Consider the following 19,896-nt stretch of genomic DNA (forward strand, 5'->3'; position numbering starts at 1 on the left):
CTCATCAATGGACAGATCATGGAAACAGAAATTACACAGAGACGTAGACAGACTAAGTCATGAGCCAAATGGACTTAACAGATATTTATAGAACATTCTATCCTAAAGCAAAAGGATATACCTTCTTCTCAGCTCCTCATGGTACTTTCTCCAAAATTGACCGTATAGTTGGTCAAAAAAGGGGCCTCAACAGGTACAGAAAGATAGAAATAATCCCATGCGTGCTATCAGACCACCACGGCCTAAAACTGGTCTTCAATAACAATAAGGGAAGAATGCCCACATATACGTGGAAATTGAACAATGCTCTACTCAATGCTAACCTAGTCAAGGAACAAATAAAGAAAGAAATTAAAAACTTTTTAGAATTTAATGAAAATGAAGGTACAACATACCCAAACTTATGGAACACAATGAAAGCTGTGCTAAGAGGAAAACTCATAGCGCTGAGTGCCTGCAGAAAGAAACAGGAAAGAGCATATGTCAGCAGCTTGACAGCACACCTAAAAGCTCTAGAACAAAAAGAAGCAAATACACCCAGGAGTAGTAGAAGGCAGGAAATAATCAAACTCAGAGCTGAAATCAACCAAGTAGAAACAAAAAGGACCATAGAAAGAATCAACAGAACCAAAAGTTGGTTCTTTGAGAAAATCAACAAGATAGATCAACCCTTAGCCAGACTAACGAGAGGACCCAGAGGGTGTGTCCAAATTAACAAAATCAGAAATGAAAAGGGAGACATAACTACAGATTCAGAGGAAATTCAAGAAATCATCAGATCTTACTATAAAAGCCTATATTCAACAAAACTTGAAAATCTACAGGAAATGGACAATTTCCTAGACAAATATCAGGTACCAAGGTTAAATCAGGAACCGATAAACCAGTTAAACAACCCCATAACTCCTAAGGAAATAGAAGCAGTCATTAAAGGTCTCCCAACCAAAAAGAGCCCAGGTCCAGACGGGTTTAGTGCAGAATTCTATCAAACCTTCATAGAAGACCTCATACCAATATTATCCAAACTATTCCACAAAATTGAAACAGATGGATCACTCCCGAATTCCTTCTATGAAGCCACAATTACTCTTATACCTAAACCACACAAAGACCCAACAAAGAAAGAGAACTTCAGACCAATTTCCCTTATGAATATCGACGCAAAAATACTCAATAAAATTCTGGCAAACCGAATCCAAGAGCACATCAAAACAATCATCCACCATGATCAAGTAGGCTTCATCCCAGGCATGCAGGGATGGTTTAATATACGGAAAACCATCAACGTGATCCATTATATAAACAAACTGAAAGAACAAAACCACATGATCATTTCACTAGATGCTGAGAAAGCATTTGACAAAATTCAACACCCCTTCATGATAAAAGTCCTGGAAAGAATAGGAATTCAAGGCCCATACCTAAACATAGTAAAAGCCATATACAGCAAACCAGTTGCTAACATTAAACTAAATGGAGAGAAACTCGAAGCAATCCCACTAAAATCAGGGACTAGACAAGGCTGCCGACTCTCTCCCTACTTATTCAATATAGTTCTTGAAGTTCTAGCCAGAGCAATCAGACAACAAAAGGAGGTCAAGGGGATACAGATCAGAAAAGAAGAAGTCAAAATATCACTATTTGCAGATGATATGATAGTTTATTTAAGTGATCCCAAAAGTTCCACCAGAGAACTACTAAAGCTGATAAACAACTTCAGCAAAGTGGCTGGGTATAAAATTAACTCAAATAAATCAGTAGCCTTCCTCTACACAAAAGAGAAACAAGCCGAGATAGAAATTAGGGAAACGAGACCCTTCATAACAGACCCAAATAATATAAAGTACCTCGGTGTGACTTTAACCAAGCAAGTAAAAGATCTGTACAATAAGAACTTCAAGACACTGAAGAAAGAAATTGAAGAAGACCTCAGAAGATGGAAAGATCTCCCATGCTCATGGATTGGCAGGATTAATATAGTAAAAATGGCCATTTTACCAAAAGCGATCTACAGATTCAATGCAATCCCCATCAAAATACCAATCCAATTCTTCAAAGAGTTAGACAGAACAATTTGCAAATTCATCTGGAATAACAAAAAACCCAGGATAGCTAAAACTATCCTCAACAATAAAAGGACTTCAGGGGGAATCACTATCCCTGAACTCAAGCAGTATTACAGAGCAATAGTGATAAAAACTGCATGGTATTGGTACAGAGACAGACAGATAGACCAATGGAATAGAATTGAAGACCCAGAAATGAACCCACACACCTATGGTCACTTGATTTTTGACAAAGGAGCCAAAACCATCCAATGGAAAAAAGATAGCATTTTCAGCAAATGGTGCTGGTTCAACTGGAGGTCAACATGTAGGAGAATGCAGATCGATCCATGCTTATCACCCTGTACAAAGCTTAAGTCCAAGTGGATCAAGGACCTCCACATCAAACCTGATACACTCAAACTTATAGAAGAAAAACTAGGGAAGCATCTGGAACACATGGGCACTGGAAAAAATTTCCTGAACAAAACACCAATGGCTTATGCTCTAAGATCAAGAATCGACAAATGGGATCTCATAAAACTGCAAAGCTTCTGTAAGGCAAAGGACACCGTGATTAGGACAAATCGGCAACCAACAGATTGGGAAAAGATCTTTACCAATCCTACAACAGATAGAGGCCTTATATCCAAAGTATACAAAGAACTCAAGAAGTTAGACCGCAGGGAGACAAATAACCCTATTAAAAAATGGGGTTCAGAGCTAAACAAAGAATTCACAGCTGAGGAATGCTGAATGGCTGAGAAACACCTAAAGAAATGTTCAACATCTTTAGTCATAAGGGAAATGCAAATCAAAACAACCCTGAGATTTCACCTCACACCAGTGAGAATGGCTAAGATCAAAAACTCAGGTGACAGCAGATGCTGGCGAGGATGCGGAGAAAGAGGAACACTCCTCCATTGTTGGTGGGATTGCAGACTGGTACAACCATTCTGGAAATCAGTCTGGAGGTTCCTCAGAAAATTGGACATTGAACTGCCTGAGGATCCAGCTATACCTCTCTTGGGCATATACCCAAAAGATGCCCCAACATATACAAAAGGCACGTGCTCCACTATGTTCATCGCAGCCTTATTTATAATAGCCAGAAGCTGGAAAGAACCCAGATGCCCTTCAACAGAGGAATGGATACAGAAAATATGGTACATCTACACAATGGAATATTAGTCAGCTATCAAAAACAATGGCTTTATGAAATTCGTAGGCAAATGGTTGGAACTGGAAAATATCATCCTGAGTGAGCTAACCCAAACACAGAAAGACATACGTGGTATGCACTCACTGATAAGTGGCTATTAGCCCAAATGCTTGAATTACCCTAGATGCCTAGAACAAATGAAACTCGAGACGGATGATCAAAATGTGAATGCTTCACTCCTTCTCTAAAAGGGGAACAAGAATACCCTTGGCAGGGAAGAGAGAGGCAAAGATTAAAAGAGAGACTGAAGGAACTCCCATTCAGAGCCTGCCCCACATGTGGCCCATACATATACAGCCACCCAATTAGACAAGATGGATGAAGCAAAGAAGTGGAGACCGACAGGAGCCGGATGTAGATCTGTCCTGAGAGACACAGCCAGAATACAGCAAATACAGAGGCGAATGCCAGCAGCCAACCACTAAACTGAGAATAGGACCCCCGTTGAAGGAATCAGAGAAAGAACTGGAAGAGCTTGAAGGGGCTCGAGACCCCATATGTACAACAATGCCAAGCATCCAGAGCTTCCAGGGACTAAGCCACTACCTAAAGACTATGCATGGACTGATCCTGGACTCTGACCTCATAGGTAGCAATGAATATCCTAGTAAGAGCACCAGTGGAAGGGGAAGCCCTGGGTCCTGCTAAGACTGAACCCCCAGTGAACTAGACTGTTGGGGGGAGGGCGGCAATGGGGGGATGGTTGGGAGGGGAACACCCATAAGGAAGGGGAGCGGGGAGGGGGATGCGTACCCGGAAACCAAAGAATTATTATTACGTATTAAATAAATTTAAAAAAAAGTTGCTTCATGCATTTCTGATCATCAAAGATTATTTCATTCATGGATGTTTGTGTGTTTCCTTCAGAATGTACAACATATGTTTTAAATAAACCATGCTAAATTTTAACAATGAAAAAAAAAAGATTCATGACGAGTGAGTGTAAAGTTAGTCTCAAGCAAGTCTGTTCCTCAGTTTAGCTGTCTTTCTCTAGGCTTGGTGTGAGCTTTCCAGCCTGTCCCAAGGGAGAGCAAAATAAAATATAATTGTGCTGTTTTGGCTTTCGGGATGGTGCCCAGTGAGAGTAACCTTCTCATAGCTGCAGCTGTATGTGAACCTCTTCCCATTCACAAGCTACATTTATTCAAAGGCTTCTCACACACGGGTAGCACAGAAGTGATGTTAGTATAGAAAGCTGTGGCTTCTCGCTCAAATACTCTTGCTTTGATTATTCATTCATGGTCAAAATAGTGTTAAACCAAAAGGCCACCCTCTAGAGAATCACACAGCAAAGGATCAAGGACTATCAACAAGTGACTAAGCTGAGAACCTGACGTGCCCACCTCAAGTTGAGATTTCACAGAAAGTTACAGTCCCAAGCCATGGCCTCACTATTACCTTATTAAAGAATTCTAGGGCCAGAAACCTCTAGTTAAGTGATACTGGGATGGTGATTTCCCCAAACCTATAATAATAATAACAATAATAATAATAATAATAACAACAACAACAACAGCTGCTGTTTTAAATTAATGTTATGCTATGTGCTGATATAAAGCAAGAGATAATGAATGCAGTTTTACTCATAGATGGTATTGTATTAGATTTGTCACAGTCAACTGTACAATTCTGAGTTATTCTAGCAAAAAGTCTACTAGCTTTCATTAACTCCACTACATATTGATAGCAATTAATCAATCTCAATTTAGGACATTTTCTAATAGTCTTTTTTAAATTAAAATATATATTCTGTGCATATATTATTTTTCTGCAGAGAGTCCCTAGCAATAGGAGTTCATTTGTCAATTCTTTGATCCATTTCTTGTTGCCCATTAGCCAATATTCCACATAGCAGGTTCTGTTGGTAGGCAAAACCTACCATATTTCTTCACTCGCGAAACAAAATCTACAAAGTAAAATGCAGGGATATACTGTAAGTCGACATAAAAGTCCAGATTGGATCATAAATTATCACTGAAGAAATGTAGCTCTTTATTGTGAGGGGAATGTGAAAAACTATGACATACCCATGTAAAAAACAATATGGTTCCTTAACTAGGAAAGGGGGCACACCCCAAAACTAATACTACAGAATTCTAGTGTTAAAGTCACACAAATAGGACTCAAGGAAGAACTGAAACTATATATATCTTCACACAAAGGAACTTAAGATTCTGGCATCCAGCTAATGCTTTACAGTACATTCGTTCATTGTTCAGAAACGAATCTGAGAACTCCCATAAGTGCTAAGTTCTGCATGTCGATGTAGGGATATAAAAACACTGTTGAACTGTCTCTGTCCTCAACAACATTATTAAAAGATGTCAGTGAAATTACATGACAAACAATCTGAGAAACCAGAAAAGCAGACTATGACACATTGAAAATAACATAAATAATAGGTCCTAGTAATAAGACAACCTGAAGAAAGATGGAACTCCCTATACAGGAAGAACTTTGCAAGCTGGAGACAAATCTGTTGACTTATTCAACGTCAACTGGTAAATAAAACCTAAAGCAGGTCATTTTTTTGGACTCAGCTTTTCTTTCTTCTAGGCATCAAATGGTGAGGTCAAGCCAGAATGAATTTTTTAATCATGTGAGCACCCAATGTGTGTGTGTGTGGTGTGTGGTGTGTGTTTGTGTGTGTGTTTCTGTGTGTGTGTGTGTGGCGTGTGTGTGGTATGTGTGTGTGTGTGTTTGTGTGTGTGTATGTGTGTGTGGTGTGTTTGTGTGTGTGTTTGTGTGTGTGGTGTGTGTGTGTGTTTGTGTGTGTGTGTGTGTGTGTGCTTGTAGAGGACAGTAAGAACATTGGATCCCCAGAGCTGGAGTTAGTTTTGGGTGTAAGCTGATTGATGGGGGCCCAGGAATCAAGCACTGGTCGTCTTTAAGAGCAGTATGTGCACTACATACCCCAGTGCTCCAACCCTTGATTTATACTTGTCTGAAGAGGCCAGGAGAATGCATTGGATCTGGAACTGGAATTAAGGTTGCTTGTTAGCTTCTTGACCTGGGTGCTGGGAACCAAACTCCAGTCTTTTGCAGGAGAAGCAAAAGACTGTCATTTATCACAGACGCACCCCTGACCCCCAAAGGTTAGAGACTCAAGAAGCAATGAAGAAGGTACGACTGATACTAGTGTAGGGAAATTTAAACCATAAAGCCACTAATGGGATTAATTTGGGGAGATTGTACAGAAAAAAATACCAGGCAACAAAACCATGCCTGTGACAGGTGTTTGGAATCAAAACCCTCCACCATCTTGGCATTGTTTTGAAAGAACCTGTGGATTCTGATTAGCTTTAAATTTCAAACATACATGTTAGGAAATAAATGCTAGCCACTGAAGTGTAAATACATTTATCCTATAAATGTAACGCATAGGTTTGCAGAAACAAATGGGATGACACCACAATTCAAGAGAAGAGAAAGAAAAAGATAAATGATGTTAGAGGAAAGTAAACATGATAGAAATAAAGTCAAGTGTGTCAGTAATAATAGCCCATAACAAGACTTGGTGGTCTACTAAGGCTGCCTCAGACTGATTAAAGATGTGGTCATATGCCAAGTGAGAAGAACATCTGAACAACAAAGGAAAAAAAACCCTAAAAATAGGGGGATAAAGAGCAATTCTTTTGGCAAATACTAGCTAAAAGAAAGTGAACGGGACAATTGTAAATTCAAATAAAGTGAACATGAGAGAGAAACCATTATCAGTGTTAAAAGGGAGCCATCTCACCAAGGAGACATTAAAATTGCACATTTTTAATAGTGTAGCTTAAAAATAAAGCAAACTGTGACAAAATCCGCAATCTTAGTGGGGACCTTTAATACACAGTCACAAAAATGTATTAAACAGATGAACCCTTCATAAGAACATAACTATGTTAAGATTTATAAACTTTACTATTTGGATGTGGTTACAGGCTTGTCCTAACCTTGCACCCAACAATCTGAGAGTGTATGCACTGTTTGGTAAATGAGAAACAAGCATTATATCCTTTAGGGTGCACAGCAGACCTCAAGAAATAGAAATTATATCTTCCCGCTAGAGCCAAATCTTTGTGTATCAAGGAGAAGAAAATAATTTCATCAGAATCAGCACAGAACAAATAAAAGGTGAAGTTTCATGTAAAATCAATCAGCATTGTGGAATAATGTTCTTGCTAAGAAGAAAGATTTTCTGCTTTTTTGGACTATCTGCATTACTGCCTAACCTCTCTTGAGAATTATAATCAAGAACTCACTGTTCTTGGATATGAAATCCGAAGTGAGGACAGATTTTCCACACATGAACCCAAGAGAGGACTTGTGTCTAGAATATATAAAGAATTACTATAAATCAAATAAAGATGGATGAATTGTAGACAATGCAAAACCACCTAAACACCTGACAAAGAGATATTAAAATTGATAAGAGGAGGAAAATAAGTATTCGATACTGTTAGTTACCTGTAAAAGTTCCATTATCCATCCACTGGGTGGATAATATAGAACACTGAGACTACTAAGTGCTAGTGAGAATACACAGGGCTTTGTACTGCTGCTGGGATTGTATACATTATTACATCTACTTCGGGGAAAATAATACGCAGTGCCTTCTAACTTGGAGCATATATCATATGCATATGTGTTTATGGCCATGAAAGGATATCCCAGTAGTGTTCATTCCAGGTCCATTCATACTATACCAAATCTGAAAACAATGTAATTTCACAGTAATAATAAAGCAGACGGATTGTACCATATTCATAGAGTGGAATCCTTTATGGCAATGAGGATGAGGCAATGGGCATGAAAGAGTCCATGTACACAAATCTATTCGTAGGAAGACAAGACAAATCTTTGACAATAGGCCTACCGAAGAGTGGCCGATCCTTGGTCAGGATGTGGAGTATGGTTGCTAACAGTGAAGAGGAAACATTAGGAGTGCTGACAATGTTTTATGTGCTGGCTTCTACTACGTGTAAGTTTGAGTTGTACATCCAGCAATTTGGTCATTGTTTTATTTCTAAAGATTCAAGGAAGGTATTTAAAGTTGTGTCTTTTCTATTTTACTTAAAGGAGGAACGTATGTTGTATAAAAGTCATACGGAATTGAAATGCAAATACTTTATGAAGTTTTGAAGTAAAACCAATCTCAGTCCAAATGTTTCATATTAGTGAAGACTTAAAAATAAACTTAAAAATTAAATATTGAAAAAGTTTTGAGTGACGCATGTTTCCCAAAACAACTCTCTGTGCTTTTCTAAGAAACTGACCTTCTGGAAAGGGGGCATCTGAATGCTTTGGGAATGTCATTTTGTACATCTTGTATGGTTTACTGCATGTAAACCATTGAGTTCAGACTAAATTATGCACATCCCTGGAAAGTCACTGCTGCCCTAATTCCAGGCTGTTCTACGAAGAAGGGGCCCTTTCAGATCCACTGCTTTGGTAACTGGTATTTCTCTTTTTGACGGCTCATCAAATCAATGATTGGTGCCCACTGTGGTGGCACATGCCAGTAGAGGTTGCTGATAAAACAATGACTGTAGATAATCCATCCTTCTGTGTCTATTGTTAAAAGTGACATTTCCATTAAACGTAAGAATCTCCTACTTCAATACAGACTAGGACACCGGGCCATTGAGTTGTTCTTTAGATCATTTATATTCAATCTGAACCAGAGAAAAAAGGAAAGAAGGGAAACTATATGTTCATAGAAATGATGAAAGAAATAAGATACTCATCTCATTTTAAAATTAAATTGAGACTTAAAAAACTCCGCGGATACCTTTGTATTTCTTTCATGAATGTCAGAGGCACAGTGTACCATGAAGGTTCTAACTCTGCAGCCAACAGTCTATCTTGTTCATGACAAGTGATTCAAGCTTCCGAAATATCCATGATTTAAAAAAAAAAATACCCAATTGTCCAGCACTTGGGTTAGGTAGGAATACATGTAGACGGCTGCATCCATATATAAGATGGAGCTGTCCCCCAAACCCTGGAGAGCCAGATAGAATGGGAACTTGTGCTCGAAGATTGTCATCACAATCAAAGAAGAGAACCACAACACAGCTATTTGTAATTGCTCTATTTATTAATACGTGTATCACAAATGTTCACAATATCAATGCATTCTTGTTGGCATGCTAGACAGAGGCATTATTTTTAAGATCTTTTAAAAATATGTTGACCTTTGTTTCCCTTCCACACTCACTTTTAAATTGATCTGATGAGGTCCTCAAAGTCTATAATGTCAATGCAAGAAAGAAAATAACATACGGAAAGAAAAGGCAAAATAATAGAAATTAGTTGGGGCAAATCAAAAGTAGCGTCTTTGCCTTCCAGGGAAGTAACAACACAACCTTGTAACAGGATCTCTCCACACCCACCTCTTGGAACAATGAGCAAGGCAGCAGCTAATACTTAGCACTTTCTGCCATGCACGCCACATGCTGTTTTCTCCTCATGAATCCCTCCCACTGTGTCTCCTCTAATGTGCTAGACAGCCTAAAGAAGGTAGGAAAGAATCCCAGGAAAGGGAAAAGCAAACCAAATCAGATTAAGCCAGAAAGAAAAGATAATTACCATCTGCATTATCTACAGAAAAGTGTGTGGCATTCTTGGACCACAGCGAGGGGCTGACTGAAGCCTCCCCTACTACATGCAAGGCCACAGGGGCCAGTGAGGATGTGATAACCAGTCACCTACAGTTGGACCAAGTACATGTGAGGGAGCTGGCACTTCACAGGGCCTTAGGGCGGGGTTCACTATGACTAGCTGCAGGGGGGCTGGCTACACTGTGTGGCACAACAGGGCTTCACAAGATGGACACTACGAATGACGTGGGCTGAAAGGTAGGTAGGAGCATCGACTGGGGAGGAGTGTCAGTTGCACATGGGGGAGGGTTGTGGAGAGCGGGTGGTGGGAGCAGGGCAGGGGTAGTATGTACTGTGCTCTAACGTTCTTTGGAAGTCTTTCAGATTGCGGCAGTTCCTTTTTTAAAAACAGGCCTCTTATTCCAGAATTCTTGAAAGACTAAGAGAAAAGAGAAAGAGAAAGAGAAGTCACGTGAGGTGAGGAATTCCACATCCCTAACAGCCTGCCCCAAAAGGTGCAAGGTAAAGCGCGAGTGTTCCCACGTTTTCCCAGTGGTATCCATGTGACCTCCTCCCCGGCCTATGAATATGAGGTTTCTACATGTGGACACCACCACCAGGCAGTTCAGTGGCTGGGCTGCCCACTTCAAGGGGAGTGTGGGCAATAAAGGGGAAAATTCCCAGATCCAACCCTTCCCACTCATACTCACCTTCTCTTTACACCATCTCGTACTGATTGGCAGTGATGAACCGGGACAGACAGCAGGCCAGCAGCATGCCAATCAACTGTTATCAAGGAGAACAAGTGAGAAAGAAGAATCTCAAGTCACAAAGCCATCCCCTGTTTCCAACTGTAGACATACTTGAAATTAAGTCTGGATACATAGCAACTGCATCTATCTAGCAACACAAAGAGTTGTCCCGATGTAAGTGTATACCCAGACATGACTTTTAGTAAATCAAAATTTTCTTATTCAGAAAGGGCTGAAGGTCAGGGCTGAAGAACAAATCAGATTTGAATTATAGGATTAAAGTTTGAGGTAGTCTAAGGACTGGTATGGGATCAATAGGCAGTTCTGAAGTTGGCTACAAGTCCAGAAGTAGATCACCCTGGCCACTTCAGAACAACTTCCAATACCAACATTTATTAAAATATGACCACACTGTGAGATTAATGTAAGAAGTAATTAAATGACATAAATTTTTGTGTGATATTAACTGGAAGGCTAATATGCTTTGAATTATTTGGAAAGCTAAATATATTTGGCAGATTTTTCAACACAGTATGATATTCTGGTTATCCTTGGCTGACAGAATACTGGTTCTTTCCTTGAGACAAGAATAGAGACATTATTCTTGACTGGGTCCATTTGCCAGTAAGATAATGAAGTCACCACGTGTAAGAGGTGGGTGGGGACAGGGGAGTGAAAAAGCAGCTTTAAATTCAATCATGTAGCTATCACTGGCCTACATAGGCTCACACACGTTCAGGGACCACTTCCAATTTTTCAGGGGACACACAGAAACCCCTCCCAGTTTGCCCCACCACTTCCATAGAGCACCCTGGTTCCTACCCTTCTTTGGGCCTTGGATTAGCCTGTGGCACAGGTGACTCTATGAGAAATGAATCTGACAGTATGAAGATACCCTTAGTCACATCACATCTTTCTTCATTCATTAGTAACCAGTAGTTTTATAAACCTAGAGGATCAGCATTCTTTGGAGAGATGCTCCATGGTAAACTGGAGTCCAGAGGCCATTTTCCTTTGGTTAATGGTGCCTTTAAGAAACTGGCTATGCTTTGTTGTTTTTTTAGATAGTAGGGATCTCTAAAGAGAGTCTGGGGCAGGGCAATAGTACCCACATCACCTGTGATTTTATCAGAAATGAGTGTTTTCAGGTCCCCCCACTGACCTGTGAACCAGCCACCGAGGTACAGTTCAGCAAATGGGGTTTCCATAAGTCACAGAGGGGAGAATCACTTTGCAGTCTACCTCATCGCCCTCATCTGATAGGTGAGAGACTTGTGGCTCTTCGTGTGTGCTCTGTTGCTCAGGAATACCTGCACTGTATTCACCTGCCTCTTAGCTGACCTTGCAGGCTCCGGTCCTGTCTCTGTTAAAAACCTTAAACCATGCTGTGAAATGTGCACACAATAACCTCAGTCAGGTATAAAGCATCCATTACCTTATTAGAACCTATTGAAGCTGTGGCCTCTGTCACTCCATGCCACAAAGTACACATTGTCATACACTTACTGCAGAGTGGCCGAAGGTATCATGGCTGTAACATTCAGATTATGTTGCCCACTGAGAACCAAAATTCCTCCAGGAGTGCAAGAACCTTTAAACTTATAGCATGCCCATTCTAAGGGACTGTAATTTTCCAAGATCAGCAAATTCTAGAATATATTTCACAGTGTCAAAAATTGTATTCCACTAATAAATAAATAAAAACCCTGAGTGTATGTAACAAACTCAGGCATAATAACATACTGATTGTTTTTACTACAATTCTTTGTAATATTTTAATTTCAACTTTCCACATAAGAAAATGTGTTTAATAGGTTCAACTATCTTCCTCAAACTAAACACGTAATCTTTCCAAAATTTATGGTGCATCCATGTTCGTATTTGAGAACAGTCCTAACTTGTTCTGCCCTGTATACAGAAAAGGGAGACGAGGCACTTTAAGGTTCTACTATAGAATTACTGGCACAGAATCAATCATCCCATCTGATTCTGGGACCTAAGGAAGGTCATGGAAGGAGGTGGGAGATCAAGAGATGGATTTGTAGGAATGGGCTCTGTATTTTCTTTGGTAAATATCTTTTGTCTTTGAATTAAGAGACTTAACCTCTTTCCTAACAAAGAAAGAAGAAGAGTGAGAAGGAGAGAGAGAGAAGGAGACATGGAAAGATAGAGAATCAAGAATGCACATCTAGCAACTTGCCCTTGCTCTTTCCCACCCATTCTCTTGCCCTTATCCCCTCTCTTCCGGCCCAAGCTCCCTCTTGAAGATGGCACCTATCAAAATCATAGGGTGAAACAGGTGTGGTGGCTCAGGTAGGAGGGATGCCTCAAATTGAGTTTAGCCTGGACTATACGGATTATACAGGGAGTTACCAGAGAGTCTGTGATCAACAGTGAGATTGTCTCTTCCCAAGGAAAAGGAAAGAAACATCTCAGCAATGCACTCTTGAGTCAATGAAGAAAACTGGATTCAGAAGAGTTTGCCCTGCACTTTATACCACCTTCACTATCTGATTCAATAGGTGGGCAGAATGTCAGTCTCTCACAACAGTGTGAGGGGAGAGGGCAAGAAGCTGAGGAAAAGTGAAAGGGAGAAAGGGACACTGAGAGGGAAGAAAAGAAGAGAGAAGCAGGGAGGATGGCCTTCACTTAGTAGAGCCTGTTACATTATAGGAGAGCCAAGGCATATCTCCTTCCTTTATATCAACCAGCATCCATGAGGTTCGGCTCTAAAATATCTGACTGAATTTTGTAAAAACAACAATAACAACAACATAAAACAAAAAACAAAACCAAAAAAGCCAACCAACCGACCAACCAAACAATAAAACCTCAAGCTCTTCCTACCCTCTCACATACCTACCCATGACCATATGGGCATATTCTTAGGTGAGAAGCTTCATCTATGAGATCTCAGGCTCGCTGAGGTATTCTCCTCATGTATTGTGTCAGCAGTGTGTCACTTTATTTCTCTAGGAAAGTCATGAAGGAAGACTTCAGGGATGTGTGTGTATGTCTGTCTGTCTCTCTCTGTCTCTGTCTCTCTGTCTCTCTGTCTCTCTGTCTCTCTCTCTCTCTCTCTCTCTCTCTCTCTCTCTGTTTGTGTGTGTGTGTGTACATACCCAAGTGCCAACCATACTGCTGAGGAACCTATGTGCTCAAGGCTGTCATGTGTATCCTATACATTTGCATGAGTCACAAAGGTGTGGGATCTGCAAAATTGTCCCTAGGCCATTACAGAGATGTTGCCAAGTATTATTACTGAAGTGTTGCAGCAATTGAGAGAAAGTTGAGGGCAGTAACTGCCTTTTGAATGTCTCTGGAGACTAAAGTAATTGTACTGTCTGTGACCCGATTAGGGTTTGTCTGTGTTGGCTTGCGGGGGGTCTAATTCAGTCAATGATGGAGAAAGCGATGAAGTCTGTTTAAGGAGGATTTCGAAACTGAAACACAAGAGACACTCACAGTGACTGACTTCACATGCTCTTCGGAGATGACATGTCACACAAGTTTTGGTAACTACACAGAAGAAAAGCACTTCACCATCTCTAACACTAAACCCTGCTTGATAGAGACACACAATATCAAGTTAAGGATCTATTCTCTGATCTAAGCAAGGGCCACATAAGTAATAACCTACTAAACTACAAAGTTATAATTTAGGTACTTTTCTTTGAAGTTCATGTTTCAATAAAAACACCCCAGGAACAAGCTGGAATAAAGCAAACCTACATTTGTATTGGTGAGCAGAGCACCCGATGGGGAAAGACACACTTAGACTTTGAGATGGCTTCTATAGAAATAGAATTTTGGAGCCATTAGGCTTTCTATGAAAAATCTGTCAGTATGAAAAAAATCTGACTTAAACCTAAAATATTTATTAAGCTGCTAAGTATACATGTCAGTTCTTATACTCAAACTAGTATAACAAGGATGCATCATTGTTCCACAGGTTAGGAGGATCTATAAAACAGGACATTAGCGGCTATAGGCAGGCTAAATTTTAGATTTAGTTTAAATGTGATGCGTTCCATCCTTTAATACACTTAGCTTACTTAATTGGTATAATTATATCTCCCAATGGTTTGTAAAAGGTTTATGGAGATAAAGAGATGGACAGTTTAATACACAAGAATTAAGGTTCCTCTTCAGAAGCAGGATATTGAAATCCAAAGATTAAAGTAATGTTCACAAGATGAAGATTGTTGTTATACATAATCCAAAGAAACTAAGAAAGAACAAAAAAGAGAAAGAGAGAGACAGGTCAACCAGGAAAGAGCCTCCCTCAAATCTGGATCATCCAGTTGATGTTTAGAGTTGTTTAAGTTAAAATAAAGCCAGCACCTTCTTCGGTTACCCCCCATTTGACCTGTGAAGAAATGAGTTGTTTTACTGAAGGTAGTCATTAGTTGAACTGTAACTGATACTCCCTTGACAGAAAAACTTCATTTAAGTTGAAAAAGAAAAATCAATAAACAGATGACCTAAAGCCTAATGAGCAAGGATCTCTGACCTCATCTATCAACCTTCCCCAGAGTACTGAAAGATAGGCTGGAAACCGGAGGCCAGGGAGGCAAACCAGAGTGGGATGCTAGACGCAAGGCTACACTAGGCATAATCATTTGAGTACCTGGGAGAATGCGATTCCAAATGCCACTCCAGCAATGATCCCCATGTTAGTCTCCATAAAACTGGTCACCAGATCATAACAGCCCTAAAAAGAAAATATTGGTAAGTCAAACCAACCAACCAAGCAAGCAATCATCAAACCAAAGAATTCAAACATACAAAAATGTATAGAGGATAGTACAATGAGCCCACACAGGACAATTTTCCTAATATTATAATTAATATATATTTCCCCAAGATTATAATTAATATATTAATTAATGCTAAAATTAAAATGTTGTTGAGGTAGACTTTATTTTATCAACCTATTCCAGAGAGGAAACTCCTACTTCTTTTGTATCCCCCCACTACACAAAAATAGGCAAAAGCTGACTGTTACTAGTAAATCCCTTACTTTTAGATCAAACAGCAGGACTACAAGTGTGATTGTGTGCATGTGTACATGCATGTGCATGTGTGTGTTTAAATGTACATTTATATGGAACTAACCAAATCAACCTATTTCTGAGTTGACTTATTCAGCTAAGAATAAATGGCCTTTTCCAGTAAAGAACTCCAACTTGAATATACAAATTATGCAAAAATGAAGATATTTAATAAACAGAATCAAAGTAATCCTTGTTTATCTGGACTGTCACTCTAAGTCATAATAACATTCAAACAACTACTCCCACTGTCTTTCATTTTTAAATTCCAATTTTGTTTAACAAAGTTCATAGTGTATGAAAAGTCTGCTAATACACTTGGCTCTAAATCATCTTCATCTTCAAAGTATCTTTACAGAGAGAGGGCGCATAAATTTGGAGCAGTGCTATAACATGGCTTCAGTGCAATTTACGAACCATATGCCTTCCTATCTCATGTAAATATGAAGGTAAGTGCATGCTGGATCATGGGTCACTTGTAGGATTTGGTTCTTCCAGTAGAAGCTTGCCTAGCTCACTGTTACTAAGGACACGATACGTCACAGCAGTTTCCAAAAGGTAGCAGGAGAGAAACACGTGGGTTAGGAAGGTTTCAATAAGCAGGAAGACAAGCAGCCACTCGAACACTTTCCCACATGGTGTTTCTCTAAGCTGGCCATCATCACAGCCCTTTGCCCATAGTGATGGCCAAGTGGGAGAATGGGCTTCAAATCCTCAGCATTACATGGACACAACATAAAAACACAAGCCTGATAATCCCAACAGAGAGGAGCCACAGGGGCCATTTTCTCATTCTGTAAACTAGTTGGCAGACATGTTAATGCTGGCCCTCATCGTGTTTTCTGCACTCAAGCCAAGTATGTGTTTCTAAAAGTATGAGTGCTACTGTTTTACGGGGAGGAGTTTTGTTTGTGTTTCTCCCATGAGAGGCCCGGAACACAGGGTTTTCCACATACTAGGGAAGCTCTCTATCACCGAGCCACATCTCAGTGCCATTTTTGGACATTTTAAGAGTAACTTTATTTTTGATATGTTCATGTCAATCAGGAGGAGAAATCACAAACACAAGTAACTGCCTGGCATGAGTACAACTGTGGCAGAAATAGTTCTCCCTGTTACAGCGTGTAGTTCTTGAATGGCTAGCACAGAACTTGTGAGAAAGACCAAACTGCAGGTTCTATCCGAGACTTGCAGAACCAGCATCTGCCACGTGCTTGGGATATTCCTTTTTGATTTTTTTTGGTGAATTTGAGTGCATTTTAACAATCTCTCCAGGTATTTCATATGTCCTTTAAGGCTCGAGAAGTATTCTTTTGTAAAACATAGTTATCTAGATCTACTACAAATAAGAAAAGAAACTAATACATCCTATCAGTAATAGAGTAAACCAAAATGAGAAGAGGAGAATGATTTAAAAAAATGTTTTCCATCCTTGAATTTATTTTCTCTATTATTCATCAGTCAGCCCTAAAGCCTACTCTCCAAGTTTCTGCACAACTCTGTAGATACAAGAATTGCTTTGGTACTACAACTACAGGTCATGTTTGCATTCACCCTTAAGTCATGCACTAAAGCATGATCTTATCTACCCACAACCTTCTCTCTCAATTTCCTAATATGAAAGCCTGGTTGTCAAGCATGAGATAAATCTACAGTTCTGCTAGGTCTCCTAGGAAACACTGAGAAACAGAGCGGCTAATTTCCTCACCCTTTTGGTGTGTCTAAATCTCCAGTCACCAGTGGGAAAGTGTCTGCAAGTGGCAGCCTTTAACTATTTGGAGGAGAAGGCAAGTCCCAGAAAGGTTCCGAAGGCATCACTGTCACTGCCAAGCAGGGCCAGTCCTTCTTCTGTTCTTAGAAACTGGACAAGAAATTCCTAGGGTAGGGGCTCAGCCAGTGCAATCAGCTAAATGAACCTGCAGCCACTTCATCATCTCCCCAGCAAAAGAAAAATAAAGCCTGCACCCTAAACCAAGCAATCAATCCCCTGTTCACACCTCCTCCTGCCTGCACTCCACCCCAAATCTGTATAATGTAGGTTCCATGGGTCACTGAGTAAAAGTCAAACTTCATCTTTCTGTATTATCACAGGGTAGGGTTCAAAATACATGATCACAACACATTAATGTGTACGTGTGGGCGCCTGTATGTGGGTTTTTTTTTTTAATCTCTATTAACTTGAGTATTTCTTATTTACATTTCGATTATTATTCCCCTTCCTGGTTTCCGGGCCAACATCCCCCTAACCCCTCCCCCTCCCCTTCTATATGGGCTTCCCCTCCCCATCCTCCCCCCATTACCACCCTCCCCCCAACAATCCCGTTCACTGGGGGTTCAGTCTTAGCAGGACCCATGGCTTCCCCTTCCACTGGTGCCCTTACTAGGATATTCATTGCTACCTATGAGGTCAGAGTCCAGGGTCAGTCCATGTATAGTCTTTAGGTAGTGGCTTAGTCCCTGGAAGCTCTGGTTGCTTGGCATTGTTGTTCATATGGGGTCTCGAGCCCCTTCAAGCTCTTCCAGTTCTTTCTCTGATTCCTTCAACGGGGGGTCCTATTCTCAGTTCAGTGGTTTGCTGCTGGCCTTTGCCTATGTATTTGCTGTATTCTGGCTGTGTCTCTCAGGAGAGAGCTACATCCGGTTCCTGTCAGCCTGCACTTCTTTGCTTCATCCACCTTGTCTAATTGGGTGGCTGTATATGTATGGGCCACATGTGGGGCAGGCTCTGAATGGGTGTTCCTTCTGCCTCTGTTCTAAACTTTGTCTCCCTGTTCCCTCCCAAGGGTATTCTTGTTCCCCTTTTAAAGAAGGAGTGAAGCATTCGCATTTTGGTCATCCTTCTTGAGTTTCATGTGTTCTGTGCATCTAGGGTAATTCGAGCATTTGGGCTAATAGCCACTTATCAATGAGTGCATACCATGTGTGTTTTTCTGTGATTGGGTTACCTCACTCAGGATGATATTTTCCAGTTCCATCCATTTGCCTACGAATTTCATAAAGGCATTGTTTTTGATAGCTGAGTAATATTCCATTGTGTAGATGTACCACATTTTCTGTATCCATTCCTCTGTTGAAGGGCATCTGGATTCTTTCCAGCTTGTGACTACTATAAATAAGGCTTCTATGAACATAGTGGAGCACGTGTCTTTGTTATATGTTGGGGCATCTTTTGGGTATATGCCCAAGAGAGGCATAGCTGGGTCCTCAGGTAGATCAATGTATGTGGGTTTTTACATGAGCTTGTGCCCGTGGAGCCCAGAAGACGGTATCAGGTTCCCTGGCCCTGGAGTTATAGGCAGACCTGAGCCTGCCAGCCTCAGTGCCGGGAACTGAATTCCTGAATTCTCTTAAGCTCTGAGCCATCTCTGTGGCCCCCACACTTTTTTTCAGATGCTGACAGAAGCTATTTCCTCTGAGGACCTGTTGCATCCTTTCTAGAAACATTGCTGAGGTCATGTTTGCATCAAATTAATACTTATAGGGTCTGTAGTGTGTGCCTGACATTATGCTTCAGATAACTTATTTCACTCATTCCTCATATTAATTGTTAAATTTATTTATTTTTATGTATATGTGCAATCTGTCTTCAGACATACCAGAAGAGGGAACCTAATACCATTATAGATGATTGTGAGCCACCATGTGGGTGCTGCGAACTGAACCTTTAGAAAGAGTGATCAGTGTTCTTAATCCTTGAGCCATCTCTCTAGCTCCTCTTATATTAATTCTAAAAATTAAGAATTATTATTATCTACATTTTACCTATGAGAAAAGCAAACCCTGAGAAAGGTTAAGTAACTTCAACAAGATCCTATAATCAACACATGCCTGATTCAGAACTGTCTCTAGTCTCTGAATTCAGATTTCTGGGTCCTTAAATTTCCCAAAACAGAATGTTTATATTTAACAAAACTTGGATGGGTGTTGCTTTTACCAGCCCCATGAACCAAAGCACTCACTGTTACAGATCCCAATATAAAATGGGTAAAATAAAGAAATGATCTCATAATATTCTAATCTTGAGAGAACAGCTATCATCTCTTTATTAAGCGCATGGCCCATATAACACAGAACTGGGGAGATATTAGAAGAAGAGTAGAGAAGAGAAGAGAAGAGAAGAGAACAGAATTAAAGACAATCTCAATAGTATATTCTGTTCCTTTGTTTCTCAAATCATAGTTTATATAGGGCATTTCTTTAAATGTTTAAGAATGTTGATAGCATCCATGCACAGCT

At 40.2% G+C, this 19,896-nt stretch overlaps 1 protein-coding gene across 1 annotated transcript in view; it reads right to left on the reverse strand.

Moving 5' to 3' along the window:
• Positions 1-9,331: 9,331 nt before the first annotated feature.
• The window catches only part of Tspan7 (tetraspanin 7), a 97,301-nt gene continuing 86,736 nt past the window's right edge, over positions 9,332-19,896 (reverse strand). The window contains exons 6-8 of the mRNA NM_001398737.1: positions 15,237-15,320; positions 10,565-10,640; positions 9,332-10,293 (exon numbers count right to left, since the gene is read on the reverse strand). Coding sequence (NP_001385666.1) covers positions 10,572-10,640; positions 15,237-15,320 — 153 coding nt within the window. The 3' untranslated portion in view covers positions 9,332-10,293; positions 10,565-10,571. The remainder of the gene's footprint in view (positions 10,294-10,564; positions 10,641-15,236; positions 15,321-19,896) is intronic.

This window comes from Rattus norvegicus, chromosome X (genome assembly GCF_036323735.1).
Source record: "Rattus norvegicus strain BN/NHsdMcwi chromosome X, GRCr8, whole genome shotgun sequence".
Taxonomy (NCBI): Eukaryota; Metazoa; Chordata; class Mammalia; order Rodentia; family Muridae; genus Rattus; species Rattus norvegicus.